We start from the raw sequence: 17,727 nt of genomic DNA on the forward strand, positions 1-17,727 counted from the left end.
ACTATGTATATTCTCAATATTTTGCTGCATATATAGTCATACATTTATTCATTCATTCATTTTCTACCGCTTATCCGAACTACCTCGGGTCACGGGGAGCCTGTGCCTATCTCAGGCGTCATCGGGCATCAAGGCAGGATACACCCTGGACGGAGTGCCAATCCATCGCAGGGCACAAACACACACTCTCATTCACTCACGCAATCACACACTATGGACAATTTTCCAGAGATGCCAATCAACCTACCATGCATGTCTTTGGACAGGGGGAGGAAACCGGAGTACCCTGAGGAAACCCCCGAGGCACGGGGAGAACATGCAAACTCCACACACACAAGGTGGAGGCGGGAATCGAACCCCCAACCCTGGAGGTGTGAGGCAAACATGCTAACCACTAAGCCACCGTGCCCCAGGTCATGAAACATACTGTGGTTAAATTCAAAATTTCAAACAGTGGCGCTTGCATCAAGCTGATATCATTATAACACCACTTACGTCTTACATCTTCACTGAGGCTCTGAACATGGCCTTGATTAATTAATTAATTAGGTTTACTATATATTCACTTGATCAGAATTTTTTTTTTTTTACCATGCAAACTCCATGCAAACATATTATATAATTATCTTCAAATTATATTGAATTTTAATTATATTTAAATATTAAATATAATATTTTAATTATATTTATATATTCAAATGATATTTAATTTTTACATATATGAATAATGTTTTCGATTGTCTTTTTTTAAATCTTAAATTGACCTTATTTGTTATTCACCTATATCAGTTTCTGAAATCCTCAAACCTGCACATCTGACCAACCACCATGTCACAGTGAAAGTCACAGAGATCTGACTTTTTCTTTTGTTTTGTTTGATGTTAACATTAACTGAAGCTCTTGATCTGTATATCTTCATGTTTTTATGCATTTTGCTGCTGCCACATGATTGGCTGATTAGATAGCTGTATAAATGACCAAACATACAGGTGTTCCTAATAAAGTGGATAGCAAGCGTATGTCCGGTCAGGTTCAAATGTAAGATTTCTTAAACCTGCTTTCTGCTTTACCGCCAGGTCACTGTTACTGGATACTGTGAGCTACAGTATGTGATTTGGTGAAATACTTTCTTTGTCATTAACCTTTCTTGTTAAACTGTCAGACTGAGTTTGTTCAAGACGGACGATGCTATTTAAAGTTTCAATAATTCTAACTGACGGCATAATCTCCTCTGTGAAATTAGCTGAAATTAGATCGTCTACCTAGGGCACTCTCACACCCTGACTGAAACTCACCCCACTCACATCATTTTTGACCACTAAAAAAACAAAGTGCAAAGAAAGGAAGCATTTTTTTCAATTCCCTAACATCTATTACCAAAGATACCCAAAGAGACAACATGCTTGAACAATGTCCACCCTGTTCCCTCTGCCAGACAGAGTGCTGTACAGGACAACACTTATGGATTAATGTGATCTCGGGCTGACAGTTTGCATGTATTTGAGAGCGAAAGAGGCAGATGAGAAAGAGATAAAGAGAGCAGATGGGTTCTAGTGTAAATGCATTGAAAGATAATCTTCATTCAGCCTCCTGTACTACCCTTTCTCTGTCTTTTTTAAACTGATCAAAGTTGAGGCCTCATGAGGACTGAATTCATTTGGAGTAGTCTAAGGGTCCGCTCTTTTGTCACTTTCATCCCTTAGTTCCCGTCCCCCCACCTTCTGTTTCATATGATAATTAACGGAGCCTTGGCACTGAGGGGGTCAATCTGTAACCAAAACAAGAAGAGAAGAGAAAAGAAAAGAGGGAGTGTGTCTGAAAGACATTAAGCCATATGTGTGCTCCTATGTACTCACAGGGAATGAAGGTTCGGCAGGCTCTTAAAGGCCTCCCTGGGGACCTCCTGAAACTGGTTGTTTTGAAGCATTCTGTGTGGGAATGTGTGACAAAAGACAAAAAGAGAGCATCATGGTCCAGAGAAGGTTCCAGAAAAAGAACAGTAACAGAAAAATGCCAAGGAATCCAACAGTGAAATAATACTAAAAATAACATTTAGACTGTAGTTACTATGCACGTGTACTATACACGTTTCTACATATGACAACACGTCATTTGGGATATGCTATACAAACTATAGCGCACCGTGTATCAAAGTACAATTTGATTGGTTGTTTAATTCTATATCTGCTTAAACATAAATGCGAATGAAACATAAATCCAGAATTTTGAACACATAGTTGAGTTCCAGAAATTGGAGTAATGGTCATGTTAGAAAGATCATGTTTACGAGCATCACCACAAAGTTGGAATTAAGAGTAGGGAAACTCACCAGTTTCCGAATTGTGGGCGTGTCAATGGCAAAGGATGCAACGTACGTAGTTTGCGGAAAAATTGGTTGACTTTTTTTCCCATTTGCAATAAAACAAGCTAACTGACTGCACAAAATATGATAGCATTGTACAATCACAATAAAAGATGCAACAATAAAGTTAATTAACAAAACATCTGTTGCACATTTTCTCTCAGTAAAGTTAAAAACCTTGCTGTGTTTTTCGTAGATAAATAAGAGACTAAAGTGACTTGAAAGCACCTGAAATCATAACAAGACTCGTAAATTAAATAAAGAATTCCCAGGAGGACTTGAACCACAATAAGATGAAATGTGGAACACAAGCATGGCAGTGTGTGTGTGTGTGTGTGTGTGTGTGTGTGTGTTGGGGAGGGGGTGGGGTTCAGGGGTTTGTGTGGTTTACTGGAAATAAAAAAAAAAATAGAAATGCCTCATGCATGTGTGCCCTGCATATCACATACATGACATAGAAGAACTATTTGTTTGTAAGCACAACTTTTAACTGTTTAAGCACTTGGGATGCATGATAAAAAATTTAGGCACTTAATATAGGGTCACTGTCCAAAAAAGTCAAGAACTCCTGCTGTAATTTTAGAAACCCCTGCTGTGATTTTATCAAGCCAACAGTTTCACACACTCTCTAATACAGACAAGCATGAAAACCATAATGCAGTAAAGCTCACTCACAAAGTTTTGAGATTGACAAAACCATCAAATGCTCCTTTAGGAATGTCCGTCAAATCATTTCCTGCTAGTCGCCTGTGAAAAGAGCAAAACCACAACAAGCTGAATTTACAACATTAGCTTTAACAGCACCATGCACGTAACTAGAGCTCTTACATCTCATTTAGAAAAAAAAAAAGAATTCATTTGTGGATTATTTAGTGATTAGGATTAAAAAATTATTTTGGTTGTTTTGATCATTTTTACCACCAAAGTCAACTCCAATACCTTTGACATACAATATGTTAGTTCTATATTAAGCTGTAATAAAAAAAAAGTCCAACAGCACATCTTGACTAAAGATATTCTGTGTGTTGACATAAGAGATCGTATATAGCACTCGGTTATTGACAGATTTATTTCTGATTTATTTCACTTTCTAAGAATCCCGGTCATATACCTAATCCCAATGCAGTATATGGTTACTGAACAGACAAGCAGGCTAATCCGACCATCTGCTAGCTGCATTGAGTCGTCACCCTGGGTTCATATTACAGAGACTCTGTCTGTTTCCCGAGTTAAACAAAAAACTATAAACACTCAAATTTGTTTCAGTAAAATTATTAGCATAAAATTAGATCACAGTGAATGCACAGCCAGCACCTTTGATCTGAAACTAGGACTGTTAAATATAAGATCTCTTGCATCTAAAGCTTTTATTGTTAATAAAATGATTACTGATTAGAAGTTGGGGGGCACGGTGGCTTAGTGGTTAGCACGTTCGCCTCACACCTCCAGGGTTGGGGGTTCGATTTCCGCTTCCACCTTGTGTGTGTGGAGTTTGCATGTTCTCCCCGTGCCTCGGGGGTTTCCTCCGGGTACTCCGGTTTCCTCCCCCGGTCCAAAGACATGCATGGTAGGTTGATTGGCATCTCTGGAAAATTGTCCGTAGTGTGTGATTGTGTGAGTGAATGAGAGTGTGTGTGTGCCCTGTGATGGGTTGGCACTCCGTCCAGGGTGTATCCTGCCTTGATGCCCGATGACGCCTGAGATAGGCACAGGCTCCCCGTGACCCGAGGTAGTTTGGATAAGCGGTAGAAAATGAACGAATGAATGAATGATTAGAAGTTTAACAGACACCAAAAGAGTTTGTCACATTAAACACTTCCACTCGGTTATAGTTATATTCATCAGCTACACCCAACAGGCAGGGGAGGAGGTGTCGCAGTTATTCACGACAAAATCATTTAAGCTAGCGGTTATCAAACCTTTGATTAAAAAACCCGACCTCGGCCAAAGCCAGCTGTCTATAGGCCGATAAAAATCCTCCACTTTATCTCCAAGATCCTAGAAAAGGTTGTAGCTCAGCAGTTATGCTCATACCTACATAGAAATAATATTAATGTAATGTATCAGTCAGGATTTAGGCCTCATCATAGCACAGAGACAGCGCTGGTTAAAGTTATAAATGACTCGTTACTGGCCTCTGATCAGGGTTGTGTCTCTTTGCTCGTATTGCTTGATCTTAGTGCAGCTTTTGATAACATTGGCAATACTATTTTACTTGATAAGCTAGAACATGTTGTTGGTGTTAAAGGGACAGCCCTCTCCTGGCTCAGGTCTTATTTGACTGATCGATATCCGTTCGTAGATCTAAATGGTGACTACTCAAAACAAACTAAGGTAATGCTCGGTGTTCCGCAAGGTTCTGTTTTAGGCTCATTGATTTTGTCCCAATTTATGCTACCCCTTGGTGTAATTATTTGTAAACATGGTATTACCTTCCACTGTTATGTTGATGACATGCAGATATATGTTTCAGCTAAGTCAGATGTGAGTCACCAGCTTAATAAGACTAAAGATTGTGTGAAGGACATTAGACAGTGGATGCTTACTAACTTCCTCCTGCTTAACTCTGATAAGACAGAAGTGCTTTTACTACAGTAGGTCCACAGGCAGCCAGAAGTAAGCTTTCTGATTACAGCGTAACACTGGAAAGTCTTTCTATTTCATCATGTGCAGCAGCAATGATTATTGCTTTATTGACTTCTCATTTGAAGCTCACATAAATAATATCACAAAGGTGGCCTCCTTTTATCTCAGAAATATTGCTAAGATAAGAAATATGTCATCATTACGAATGATGGAGAAACACTAGTTCATGCATTTGTCACCTCTAGGTTGGATTATTGTAATGCTTTTTAATGCAGCAGCTAGAGTCCTAACTAGAACAAGAAGATAAGAACACATCGCCCCAATCTTATCCACACTGCAATGGCTCCCAGTCAAATTTCGCATTGATATTAAAATATAATTATTAACCTATAAAGCATTAGTCTCGTGCCACAGTACATGAGCAAGCTTTTGTTTTTAATGATCCATCATGCTGGTGCAGGCTATTTGGTAGTACCTCAAGTACAAAGGCTACAGCAGGGGACAGAGCTTTTTCTTACAGAGCCCCACAGTTATTGCACAGCCTTCCAACTAGTGTTCAGGACTCAGACACAATCTCAGAGTTTAAGTCCAGGCTAAAAACACATTTGTTAAGTTTAGCTTTTTACGAATAGCTTTTCTTAAGTAAAGGAGTAGATCTAGAGGGTTCATGGGCATAGCGTGTTTGGTGAACTGGGATGTCTGTATGCTGTCACCTTACCACCCTCGCAAGTTGCTCAGGTTTGTAGACTGTAGAGTGGTGGGACGTTTTATGTCCCAGGAAGCCCTCATGTCTGTCACACCTCCTGGCTCTCCCTTTTATTTATTCTGTCATAGCTAGTCTTGCCGGAGTCCCTGTCTGCACTTTGCACTTTACACATAAAATACATTGTCCATCACATCACATCACATCACATCACATCACATCTCTCTCTCTCTTTCTCTCTCTTTCTCTCTCTCTCTCTCTCTCTTTCTGTCGAGCTATACATGCCACTCCTGAGCTCCCAGTGTTCCTCGTCTTATCGTCTCTTCTTACGGAGCTACTTTGTCAATCCTGACGTTCTACCCCTTGTTGGAGTCTTGTCGCCCGGTGGTCACCCGGGATTGCTGTCATGTCTTCTTTGAACCATTGTTTCATCAGTCAGCTATATGGTTTGTTCTTTACCAGCAATCATTTGAAGACACTGGAAGGAAGAAATTAGAGTTGTGTCCATGGTGAACTCAGTTTGCGCTGACCCATTAGTTAGGAGCTCTCGGCTGCACTATTATAAACTGTTGTAGAAATGACATTATTAACTGTCCAGTTTCACCTAAATGAGGATGGGTTCCCTTCTGAGCCTAGTTCCTCTAAAGGTTTTTTCCTCATATCATCTCAAGGAGTTTTTCCTTTCTGCCATCGCCCAAAGCTTGCACATTAGTGACAGATGTTAGAGATATAATTCATAGATTTTAGATATATAAATTACCTTAATTTGAAACTTTAAACTAATTAAACTATTTATTTATTTATTTGTTTGTTTATTTATTTATTTTTATTATTTTATTTTATTTTTTTGTTTCTATGCTCCTATAAAGCTGCTTTGAGACAATGTCAATTGTTAAAAATGCTATACAAATAAATTAAATACACACAGAGAAGTGGACTGTCTCTTAAAACAGTCTGGAACATTCCAGAAATTGATGTGACGTTCAAATGTAATGACGTTTAGAAGCTTCTGATTGGTCAATTGTCAAATACTATCCAGAAACTTGTCCAGAAGTCTGGTTTCTCCTTAGATGCACAACAAGAATCTGTGCAAATGGCTGTTTTCAAATATAAAAATCTTAGGAGAATAAAGACATGACATCACTCAGGAAAGTGGAGGCACAAATGAACTTCCACGGATGAAGAACTTTGGTTCAAAAGGTTCAACTGAAGCTCAAGTGAAGAAGCTGGAGGCATCGGGTACAATTTTGTATACGTCCACCTTTAAGAGAGTCCTGTATGACTGTAAACTTAAAGGCTTCTGCACAAAGAAGAAGCAACTTGTCAGGACTCTGCCCGGACTTTGGCCATGTGCCTTTTGTTTATGTTCTGTGTTCACGTGTCTGCCCCGCCCTTGTCTTTTCCTCCCCGCCTCTGCACACCTGTCCCTCATGTCGGATTAATTATTTGTATTATTTAATTGAGCCACGTTGCCTTGTGCAGCGCGGAATCCTCTGTCTTCTGTTGTCTTTGTCTGGTTCGTCTTTGCCCTGTTTCGTGTTTTTTAAGTTATTAAACCCTGTTTTTGTTAAGCTGTCCTGCATTTGGGTCCATTTTTACCCCTGCGTCTGTGACACAACTACTCCAAAAGTGGCATAAAAATGCAAGACTAAAGTTTGAAGATGATCACTAGTGTTTTGAGGAAACAGAGAATAAAAACCCCATTATGAAGAAAAAAGTCCATAATATCAGTTCTGTTTATGAAGTAAGATGGGTGAAGTTTTAATCTGAAGAACACCAAAGGTAAAGTATAGTGGTGAGAGCATTATGTTGTAGAGGTGTGTTTTGCTGGTACTGGTTTTCTTCAGAAAATACATAGACTGAATCATGATGAAGGAGGATTATCTAGGAATATTAAAGCACCACCAAGACATCGGACAGAAAATACCTATCCTTAAACATACCTCCAAAGCTGAAGCAAAATGTATTAGTATTAAGTATTAAAGAGACCTTCACAAAGCCCTGATCTGAGAATAGTTCCACCAGTTCTGTCAGAAGCAATAAGCAAAAACTCCAACTAAGTCTTGAGTTAAGTTTGTGGTTCAAGCAATTAAACAGCACCAAATTCTAAATGTCTGACCTGCTGATAAATCAGAAACTACAATAAATCTGTCTCATGAACTCTTATGAAGATCAAGTAGATGCTCTAAATGACTTAAAGGTTCCCTTCCACACAAAACCGTTTTTACTTGTAGTTTTTGATATGTGTTTGTGTTGTGTCGTGAATGTGAAAACGCACTGCTACCTCCCCGGTCAGTTCTAGCCACTTAAAAAGGAATAAGGGGAGAAATCAGGTCAGTTGGAAAAGCTGCTCAGTGTGACGTAGTAATGATTGAGCTCATTACTATTCATGAGCTCTCCCACTTGAGACCGCGCCCCCAGAATTCGTGTAGCTCAGTGAGTTTCCTATACAGCAAGGATGGCTGAACGTCAACGGGCTTGTGAAGAAGCCGTTCTGCCGCAATTCAAGGTGATGGTAAACAAATTTCCTCTAGCCTAGGCTACTTATTGCTCTGGGTGAATGAATAGTCATGCTCTCATATCCTAGCAGTTAGCCAATCGGAGCCAAGCAGCATAGCTCATTTGAATATTCATGAGAACTGGTGCAAATCGAGCTGAGTCTTCCTGCAGGCTTTCTATACCACACTAGAATGGCTTGAAACGAGGAAACCAAGGCATTTTTTCCACACAAAAATGTTACAGAGTCCATGGTAAACTTCAGACATTACCACAAAAGTAATGAAATACGTGTGAGGGCACCTTTAAGACAGGAAATGTATAGTAACATGAAATGTGTCTATAAACATTTGGCCTCATTTTTTAAATCTGTGCTGTAAGATTTGGCACCTTTGTACCTTTGGTCACAATGTACATGACAGGAAGAAAACAATATATTAATTTTAATTTATTCCTCTGTTGCCGTTAACTATTATGATTTCTAGCTTAATAGAAGCAAATAGAAAAAACATCTAAGCAAGTTCAGTTATTCTAAATAATAGTAATAATAAACAGGTCAATATGTAAACAGAAATGTTTATATCGATGTTATGAACTAAAAATAAAGGTTAATAAAGGTTTACGATTTCCACAATGTGGAAAATATTAACACAGAGTGAAAAGATAATAATCACTGGTTTATGAGTTAGAGACACATTTCTACATGATAGTATCTTGTTTCACCCCTTCCAATCAACTTGGCTCTTGCCAGTATGCTTCAATGTTAAATTCCACAATGTCTCAAGAAACACGACACACAGGAGGCCAAGGGTCTGCGTGTACCCTGTATACCAAAGATTCCGCATTCTAACAGCTTGGTGCCATTTGTTACACAGAGATGTTGTATCTCGTCCATTGCAGGGGCATCGGCAAGGGGAAACACGATAATGAATAAGGGCATCCATCCAGCCGCTACTAACAGATTGGAACACCGCCTCTCCGTATGTTGTCCGAGAAATCGGTCAACTTGTATGCAGCAGTGGGCAGTTTGCCCCGGACAAACACAAGAGCAGAGACACTACACCTGAGCAAACACTCATGGGAGAATTTGTTCTTAATAAATCACGGCTACCTGTTCGTCATGGCTAGCTGTAGGTTAAAGGGTGAGACAGGAGGTTGACAGAGGGCACAGTGAGGACAGAGGAAGATATACGATGACTGCTAAGTGGTTTTAATTCAGTAAGCCAGTCCAAATAAGATGGTTCACTCTGACCTCAACAGTTACAGTACATGCTCGCCTTCAGCAAACAGATTTGGCCACACTGCTTGCTAGATCTATAGAATATTTAATTTCTTGATTCTTTATAAAAATCGGCATTATTTTTTATTTATCTCAAGATTTACATACTCTTGTTTAGTCTGTAGGGTAAAGAGTTGAGTCAAATTAAGCAAAAGGAGTGAGGACGGTACATAAACACTGGTCTGTGACACAAAGGCTCCTTACTGTTTAAACACATCCTCTAGTGCTCAGTGTTGACATCAGTGGATCCTGTGCTATATTATGTAGATAAAAGACAGACAGGTGACAAATGAAATGCCCTGTTATACCCTGTGTGGTGTGTCATTTTGGACAGCCTTCTCTACCACCACCTTCTTCATCTAAACTGGAAATGAGGGAATCTTTTTTTAACATATTAACGTATAATTAAACTATAAATTTGATGTGTTTGAGATTTTAAGGAGGCTGCACAGCTGGATGACCAAAACACAACATATCTCTATGTTCCACACAGCCTGATTTCACTTAACTATTACTGTTTACTATTTCCCAATTTATTTCCATTTACCCTTTAGCCATTTTTCTGTCCCTACAGAAGGTTTTTACAATTGTGAAATATTTCAAGCAAAGAAAGTAAATGATCTATTTCTAACTCCATGTTTAAACATAAGCAAATGTGCGATATTTTCCATTCTAACTGCTTTGTACAAAAGCTCAGATTTTCCTCATGTCTCATCTCTTCTATTGAAGTGTACGATCAGACAAAATTGGTGTAAAATGGACCAAACGTGCTCAAAGGTTTTATAAAAATGTGCTCATACAGCTCAAGTGCACAGAAAAAAAGACAAACCGAATACAAAGAAACTGAAATTCATGTCAGTAACATCCTTTATAATGAAAACATCTTTATATTGAGTTCTCAGACTTTACAGATCATATATTTTTCATTCTTGCATAAAATTTCTCATATTATTTGACATTTTTAACAGTAAATTATATCAGATATTTGAGTCAGATAGAAACTTCTCCCTAGAACTTTTTAAAATAGTGTAAAAGATTAAAGACATTAAAGGAAAATGATTTTGTGTTCCTATTTCACCTCCTCACTGTGGAGTTGTATCACAGACTCATAACATTTCCCTTCCCTGGCAAAAGAGGTTGTGTTCACTAGAATTCTCTCTCTCTCTCTCTCTCTCCTCTCTCTCTCTCTCTCTCTCTCTCTCTCACACACACACACACACACACACCAAACCACAAAACGCAAACCAAAAACATCAAAACTCTATTCCTTGTGTTTTTTTAGGGGACCATCCAGATGTCCCCTCAAGGTCAAAACTGTCAGATATTCTTGTGGTGACATTTGCCCTCAATCTCCCCTTGCAACCCCCAGTCACCCCTGCCACACAAGAAAATCCATCACACATACACACACAAATACACCCACACCCACTTCCTGATTCACCGCTATATAAAGAGCTCGTGAACATTTATGCAATGTGAAGTCTTGACAATCCTTTTGTATTGTGCGAGTTCTAAGCCTTATTATTTAGTATGGTCTTGATGTGAATGAGCTCTGCTCTGTTTCATGGATTTGTCTCTTGGACTACCCTTTGGCCATGATTGCACTGATCACGAGTGTTTTGACCTTTGCTTGATTTACCGACATTGATATTTGATATTGATATTGATATTAACCTTATGCACATGGATCATCACTCTGCACAGGGAGTCGTTATAGCAGCCTGCTCATTAGCTCATTATCTAACTCCTTAGACATATTTAGCTGTTCATACAGCATTCAACATTCGGGTATTTATTACTCAGGTAAGTAGGATTATTATAAGAGGATTAGGTATTCTTTTGAAAAATATTTCTATGGGTTTTGAGCTAAGGTGCACTGTTCCTAAAATTCCTATAGACACTGTATTATGACTATTTATCCTGTACCTCTTCTTCCTTGGCTTCTGTTGTATTGTATTTTTCCTATATTGTCAATGCAAGAAGTGTGTGTGTGTGTGTGTGTGTGTGTGTGTGTGTGTGTGTGTCAGTGTGTGTGTGTTATACTCACAGCTCCTCCAAAAAGTGAAGAGTGGTGAAAGCATTGCTGGGCAGCTGAGTAATGTTGTTCATGCTCAGATCGCTACAGAGAGATAAAAGGAATATTAAATCAGTCTGTACGGATTGAGTATCTGTTTACCAAATTAAAGTGAATGAAGTGTAGCCATATGTCTGTCAAAATCAGAATATTTCAAAATCTAACCTCTCAGTGCAAAACAAAATTCTTATATTATTTAAAAAATATATCTTGGTGTGATAAGTATACACCCCATTTACTATAACATCCCTTAAACAGGAATCTCAGGAATAAAAACATTGAATTTTTTTTTCCAACCTCTGTGTAAAATCATATTGATGGCTTAAATAAAAACACTGTTTAGTCTGGCACTTTAGGTTTCAAGTACAGAAGATTTCACCAAGGCTTTCATCTAAACTAAAAAGCTAGGAAAGACTTGGACAGAGAGGCCACCAGGAACCAAATGGCAATTCTGAAAGCCATTTCAAAAAAAGGTTAATCTGAAGTTTGTACAAAAACACCTGAAAGATCCTCCAACAAACTGGTACAATGTTCGGAAGAACGTGTAGGGGAGCATTTTGGCATGAATGCTAATACGAGTCATCACCAAAACAACAGGACCTCAAGCATAGTGGTGGGGGAAGCATACATTTGTGGGGATGTTTCTCATCTGCCAGGACTGGGAAGCTTGTCAAGATTTATAGGAGAATGGATGGGCCCAAGTGAACCAAAATAGGTCACACATTCACATTCCAACAGGACAGTGACCCAGGCCAAAGTGTCCATTTAGTAGCTTGCTAGGAACAATGTAGATGTTGTAGAGTGGCCTTGTCACAGTCCCGACCTAAATCCTACTGAAAATCTATGGAATGACCTGAATGTCCATCAGAGAAAAGCTTTTAACTTCCCGCTGCTTGAACAGTACCGCAAAGAGGATTGAGGGAAGATCTCCAAAACCAGATGTGACAAACTTGTGGAAAGCTAAATGAAAACGCTGTAAGTTGTAGTTGCTTCCGAAGCACTGACTTCGTGGTTGTGCACTATACTTAAAATGTGGACATTTCAATTATATTAATTAACCAATTTACCTGTTTCATGTGCCATGTTTGTTTGGATAAAGGAATAAATGTCCCAATTAAATCGATGAAGTTTACAGAGCCTGATGCAAGACGATTTTGGAAGGGTCTATAAAATATAGATCTATCCACCGTATGTAATATTGATTACACATTATACAAGAGAAAAGACATTTAGATTACTTACCATAATGTCTTTCCTTTTTTGGCAAGCAAAAGAAAGAAGAGAAAAAACGGAGTGTCAATATTTACTAAAGCTTAGTCGGTGTTTAGGAAAAGGGAGTCTTCAAGGCATTGGACAAATCAACCTAAAGTGGTTTGTAAAGAGATCCCCAATTAAAGCAGCACACTGAGACGCCTTCTAGGAAACTGGATTGACTCTGATCAACAATGCAGCAGCTGCATAATTAGGTTTGATGAAGGGCTGAGGGAGTTTGGAGAAAGTCAGACAAGCAAAAAGAGGCAATTTCATAGCTCCTCAATGTCTTTCCCAAGGGTCTAAAGTATCCAGGCAGCAGGGGGCAGGGAGGGTGAAATAAATTACAGGGCAGCTGACTTGCATAGGGCAGGGATAACTTTTCAAAGAAGCTGATGGTCACTCTCTTCCCTTGTCTCTCCCTCTTAGTTCTGCTGCAGAGGATTGTCTCGTCCATAAATGCAGAGTACAAAAGGAGGTCTTTTTGCCAGGTGGCTCACTGTGTCTAGGTGAAGTTGTAGGATACCTATCAATCTTATCAGATGGATAAAATTGTTAGGTACCATGAAGTCTCGTAATTCTATCAGGCTCATTCCTTTGGACCCATCATGAATAGCCTACAGGTTTGTGGAGTCACAGTGTCTGCAAGGTACACAAAGCGAGAGAAGAACAGATAGCGGCTTTGTTTGTTTACCGTGGCCGCTCCAATTAAATGCACAGCCAAAGGAGCTCCTTGCCCTGGAGGAGAACAGAAGCCAGGCAGCATGCCCTCCTTAAGGCTTTGTGAAATTGTCTTTGACTTTCATTCGGCAGAGCTACATACTACTGAACCTCGGTGTAGAAATGGCCTGAATGCTGAGGGTTGCAAAACAATGGCAATGGCAAAATAATCTTACTAGATCACACAGCTTGAAAATCAGACTGGTAAAGAATAATCAAAGAAGAAGGGATGAATCAGGTTTCCCTGCACCTGCTCTGGTTTACTCTGCTGCCACAATGAACATCTGGCACCGTCCTTTAATTGGACCTCCATCTCAATGAAAAGGGGCAGACTGTTCAAAAAGCCTCACATTAGGATACGAAGCACTTTTTAGCAATAGAACTACTTTTCTTTTTCTTTTGCGATTAATTGTTTCAACTGTATACACTCTCAGTAATAAGCTGTTGTGGAAAAACACATTCATTTATCTAAATGAATTATTTAGATACCAAATTAATTTATCTAAATAAATTAGTGCCATATAAAATATCAAAACCATGAGTAACTTCTGTCTTATTTGGGAATATTGTAAAACCTTGTAGATATACACAATGTATACAGTATATTATATTATATACCCATATTTTTTGTATTGCCATTAACACAGATTTATCCCCCCTGAGTTTGCTGTTATAATGTGTTCAAGACCTCTGGGAAGTCTTTCCACTAGATATTGAAGCATATCTGTGGGGATTAGTGATCGTTCAGCTACAGGAGCATTAGTGAGATCAGACACTGATGTTGGAGTGTGTCTGTGGGGATTAGTGATCATTCAGCTACAGGAGCATTAGTGAGATCAGACACTGATGTTGGAGTGTGTCTGTGGGGATTAGTGATCATTCAGCTACAGGAGCATTAGTGAGATCAGACACTGATGTTGGAGTGTGTCTGTGGGGATTAGTGATCATTCAGCTACAGGAGCATTAGTGAGATCAGACACTGATGTTGGAGTGTGTCTGTGGGGATTAGTGGTCATTCAGCTACAAGAGCATTAGTGAGATCAGACACTGATGTTGGAGTGTGTCTGTGTGGATTAGTGATCATTCCGCTACAGGAGCATTAGTGAGATCAGACACTGATGTTGGAGTGTTTCTGTGGGGATTAGTGATCATTCAGCTACAAGAGCATTAGTGAGATCAGACACTGATGTTGGAGTGTGTCTGTGGGGATTAGTGATCATTCAGCTACAGGAGCATTAGTGAGATCAGACACTGATGTTGGAGTGTGTCTGTGGGGATTAGTGATCATTCAGCTACAGGAGCATTAGTGAGATCAGACACTGATGTTGGAGTGTGTCTGTGGGATTAGTGATCATTCAGCTACAGGAGCATTAGTGAGATCAGACACTGATGTTGGAGTGTGTCTGTGGGGATTAGTGATCGTTCAGCTACAGGAGCATTAGTGAGATCAGACACTGATGTTGGAGTGTGTGTGTGGGGATTAGTGATCATTCAGCTACAGGAGCATTAGTGAGATCAGACACTGATGTTGGAGTGTGTCTGTGGGGATTAGTGATCATTCAGCTACAGGAGCATTAGTGAGATCAGACACTGATGTTGGAGTGTGTCTGTGGGGATTAGTGATCATTCAGCTACAGGAGCATTAGTGAGATCAGACACTGATGTTGGAGTGTGTCTGTGGGGATTAGTGATCATTCATTTACAGGAGCATTAGTGAGATCAGACACTGATGTTGGAGTGTGTCTGTGGGGATTAGTAATCATTCAGCTACAGGAGCATTAGTGAGATCAGACACTGATGTTGGAGTGTGTCTGTGGGATTAGTGATCATTCAGCTACAGGATCATTAGTGAGATCAGACACTGATGGTGTAAGAGTGAGGAGGTCTGGGGTTCAGTCAGTGTTCCAGTTCATCCCAAAGGTGTTCAGTGGGGTTGAGTCAGAGTCAGGACTCAGTGTAGGACACTCGAGTTCTTCCACTCCGAAATTAACACACCACGTCTTCATGGAGTTCGTTTGAGGCTTTAAGTTCTAGTGAAGTGAAATTGTAATATTGCAGCATGCAGTCTGAGGAAGAACCACATATTGGTGTGATGCTCAAATATTCGGATATATGGTGACTTTCTTAAACTTATATTGTATATATTGTTAATAACAATATTACTGTTATATACTGACAGGATATTACTGTCACTGAGGAAGTATTAAATACTGAATCCATTATCTCTAAATCACATATTATCTTTGAAACTATATATAAAACTTCTTTCATGTATGTTACCTCATGTCATTTATATTGTTTTTAAATTATACATAAATAAAATATGTTTCACACTTGCAATTGCTGTAAAAGCTTACGTAATGGTAGTATAAAAGCATACACACCAGGGCAGAGGAACAAGTATAAAACTTTTCACACCTTAAGGTGAGTAAATTCAAATACATTTTTATACACTTACATGCACAAGATTGTATCCTTACAGATCATGAATATAAAGATTTAAACACAGGTAAAAGATAACACCTGAAGGCAAACTGGTGGAAAAGCCTTAAAATAATATCCTTTTCTGATAACAGTCCACTTTTAACAGTGTACAATATCATAAAACAGCTTTATAGAAAGATTTAGGTTTAGATTGGATGAGCAAGCCAATTCAGTTCAATTCAGTTCATTTGTGTAGCTTTTATTTAACAATTTCCTATTGTCCCATTGTATGGAAACAGAAGAGAGAGAAAAAGAAATAAATATATAATAATAATAGAAGAAAAAGTAAGAATAAAAATAAATAAGTAAATATATACAATTAAAAATTAAAATTAATTTAAAAAAGATTAACTTCAAATTTAAAATACTATATATATATCCCTATCCCTAATGAGCAAGCCGGAGGCGACGGCGGCAAGGAAAAACATTAAGATCTCCCTGAGATGACATGAGGAAGAAACCTTGAGAGGAACCAGACTCAGAAGTGAACCTCATCCTCATTTGGGTGACACTCTACAGTAAATAGTGTAAATGTAAATAATGTAATTTCTACAACAGTTTATAATAAAGCCAGAGAAGACAAGCGTCAATGAAAAACTGCCTGAGACCACAAGAAAGAAACACTGATCAGACATGACAATAAAAACCAATGACAGATGTCAAGAATAACATGGATTATATAGTTACAGTGTCATCTGATGTGTAGGTACTGTAGCAGGAGAAAATGTCAAGTCTGAGTGACTCTGGCAAGGAACAAAGTTTTCTTCTACCTGGGGAAGAGATGCACTAGAAGAAGAAGAAGAAGAAGAAGAAGAAGAAGAAGAAGAAGAAGAAGAAGAAGAAGAAGGCAAGGTGGTAGAGAAGGTGTGATGCCCTGGGCAATGTTCTGCTGGGAAACCTTCAATCCAGGCAATTAGACGTGACTGAGATATGCATTGTGTAAAGATTGTGTAAAGACTCACAGGTAAGTGGTGTAAGCGCTGAGAGCCACCGGTGGTGAGGTGAGTCCTCGGTCTGCGCAGTCCACCCTCACATACACACCGTCCTGCTCGCAGGTACACAGGACCGGACAGCCGCTCGTCCGCGCGCGCGACCCACAGCACCACGACAGCAGCACGAACCGGACGATTAGACGCGCACGCGACATCACCGTTCACGGTACCAGAACGCAGCAGTAATGATTCCACTCCTAGGTGTCGCAGGGCAGGACGATGTGTTTTTAATCTTGCGCGCATGGGCGGTATAGAAACGCAGGTACTCCGACTTGGAGCTGCTATTTATCCACGGAGACTCTCTACATCACCGTCTACCGTGTGTCTTGTGACGTCACTTTGCACCTTGTGCTCATGAGGAGGAATAAGTCTGTTTCTAATGCTAAATGGGTTTAATCTAAATCTCAGTCACATGGTTACAGCATAAAGCTTCTTGCTTTTGAATGAAGGAGAAGCTGAAGAATTAAAAAAGCTCTTATGCGCCATTATATATATATATATATATATATATATATATATATATATATATATATATATATATATATATATATATATATATATACACACACACACAATATAACTCATGACCTCAGATGTGTGGTTCTTTCCCAAACTGTTATGACAAAGATAATTGTTTGTCATAAAGCACATAATTGTTTATCGAGCCCTTACAAGTTCCCTTTACTGGAGCTAAAAGACCCAAACCTAAAACCTGATCCAACATAATGGGATGCAATTCCTGATGGCAACAAAATCATGAAGACATGATTGCAAAGTTTG

The 17,727-nt window shown here is 39.1% G+C and overlaps 1 protein-coding gene across 1 annotated transcript in view; it reads right to left on the minus strand.

Annotated features, from left to right (window-relative positions):
- LOC132859330 (leucine-rich repeat-containing G-protein coupled receptor 5-like) overlaps positions 1-17,219 on the minus strand; it is a 28,731-nt gene extending 11,512 nt beyond the window's left edge. The window contains exons 1-4 of the mRNA XM_060890049.1: positions 16,918-17,219; positions 11,474-11,545; positions 3,038-3,109; positions 1,857-1,928 (exon numbers count right to left, since the gene is read on the minus strand). Coding sequence (XP_060746032.1) covers positions 1,857-1,928; positions 3,038-3,109; positions 11,474-11,545; positions 16,918-17,102 — 401 coding nt within the window. The 5' untranslated portion in view covers positions 17,103-17,219. The remainder of the gene's footprint in view (positions 1-1,856; positions 1,929-3,037; positions 3,110-11,473; positions 11,546-16,917) is intronic.
- Positions 17,220-17,727: the final 508 nt, after the last annotated feature.

Source organism: Tachysurus vachellii, chromosome 16 (genome assembly GCF_030014155.1).
Source record: "Tachysurus vachellii isolate PV-2020 chromosome 16, HZAU_Pvac_v1, whole genome shotgun sequence".
Classification (NCBI taxonomy): domain Eukaryota; kingdom Metazoa; phylum Chordata; class Actinopteri; order Siluriformes; family Bagridae; genus Tachysurus; species Tachysurus vachellii.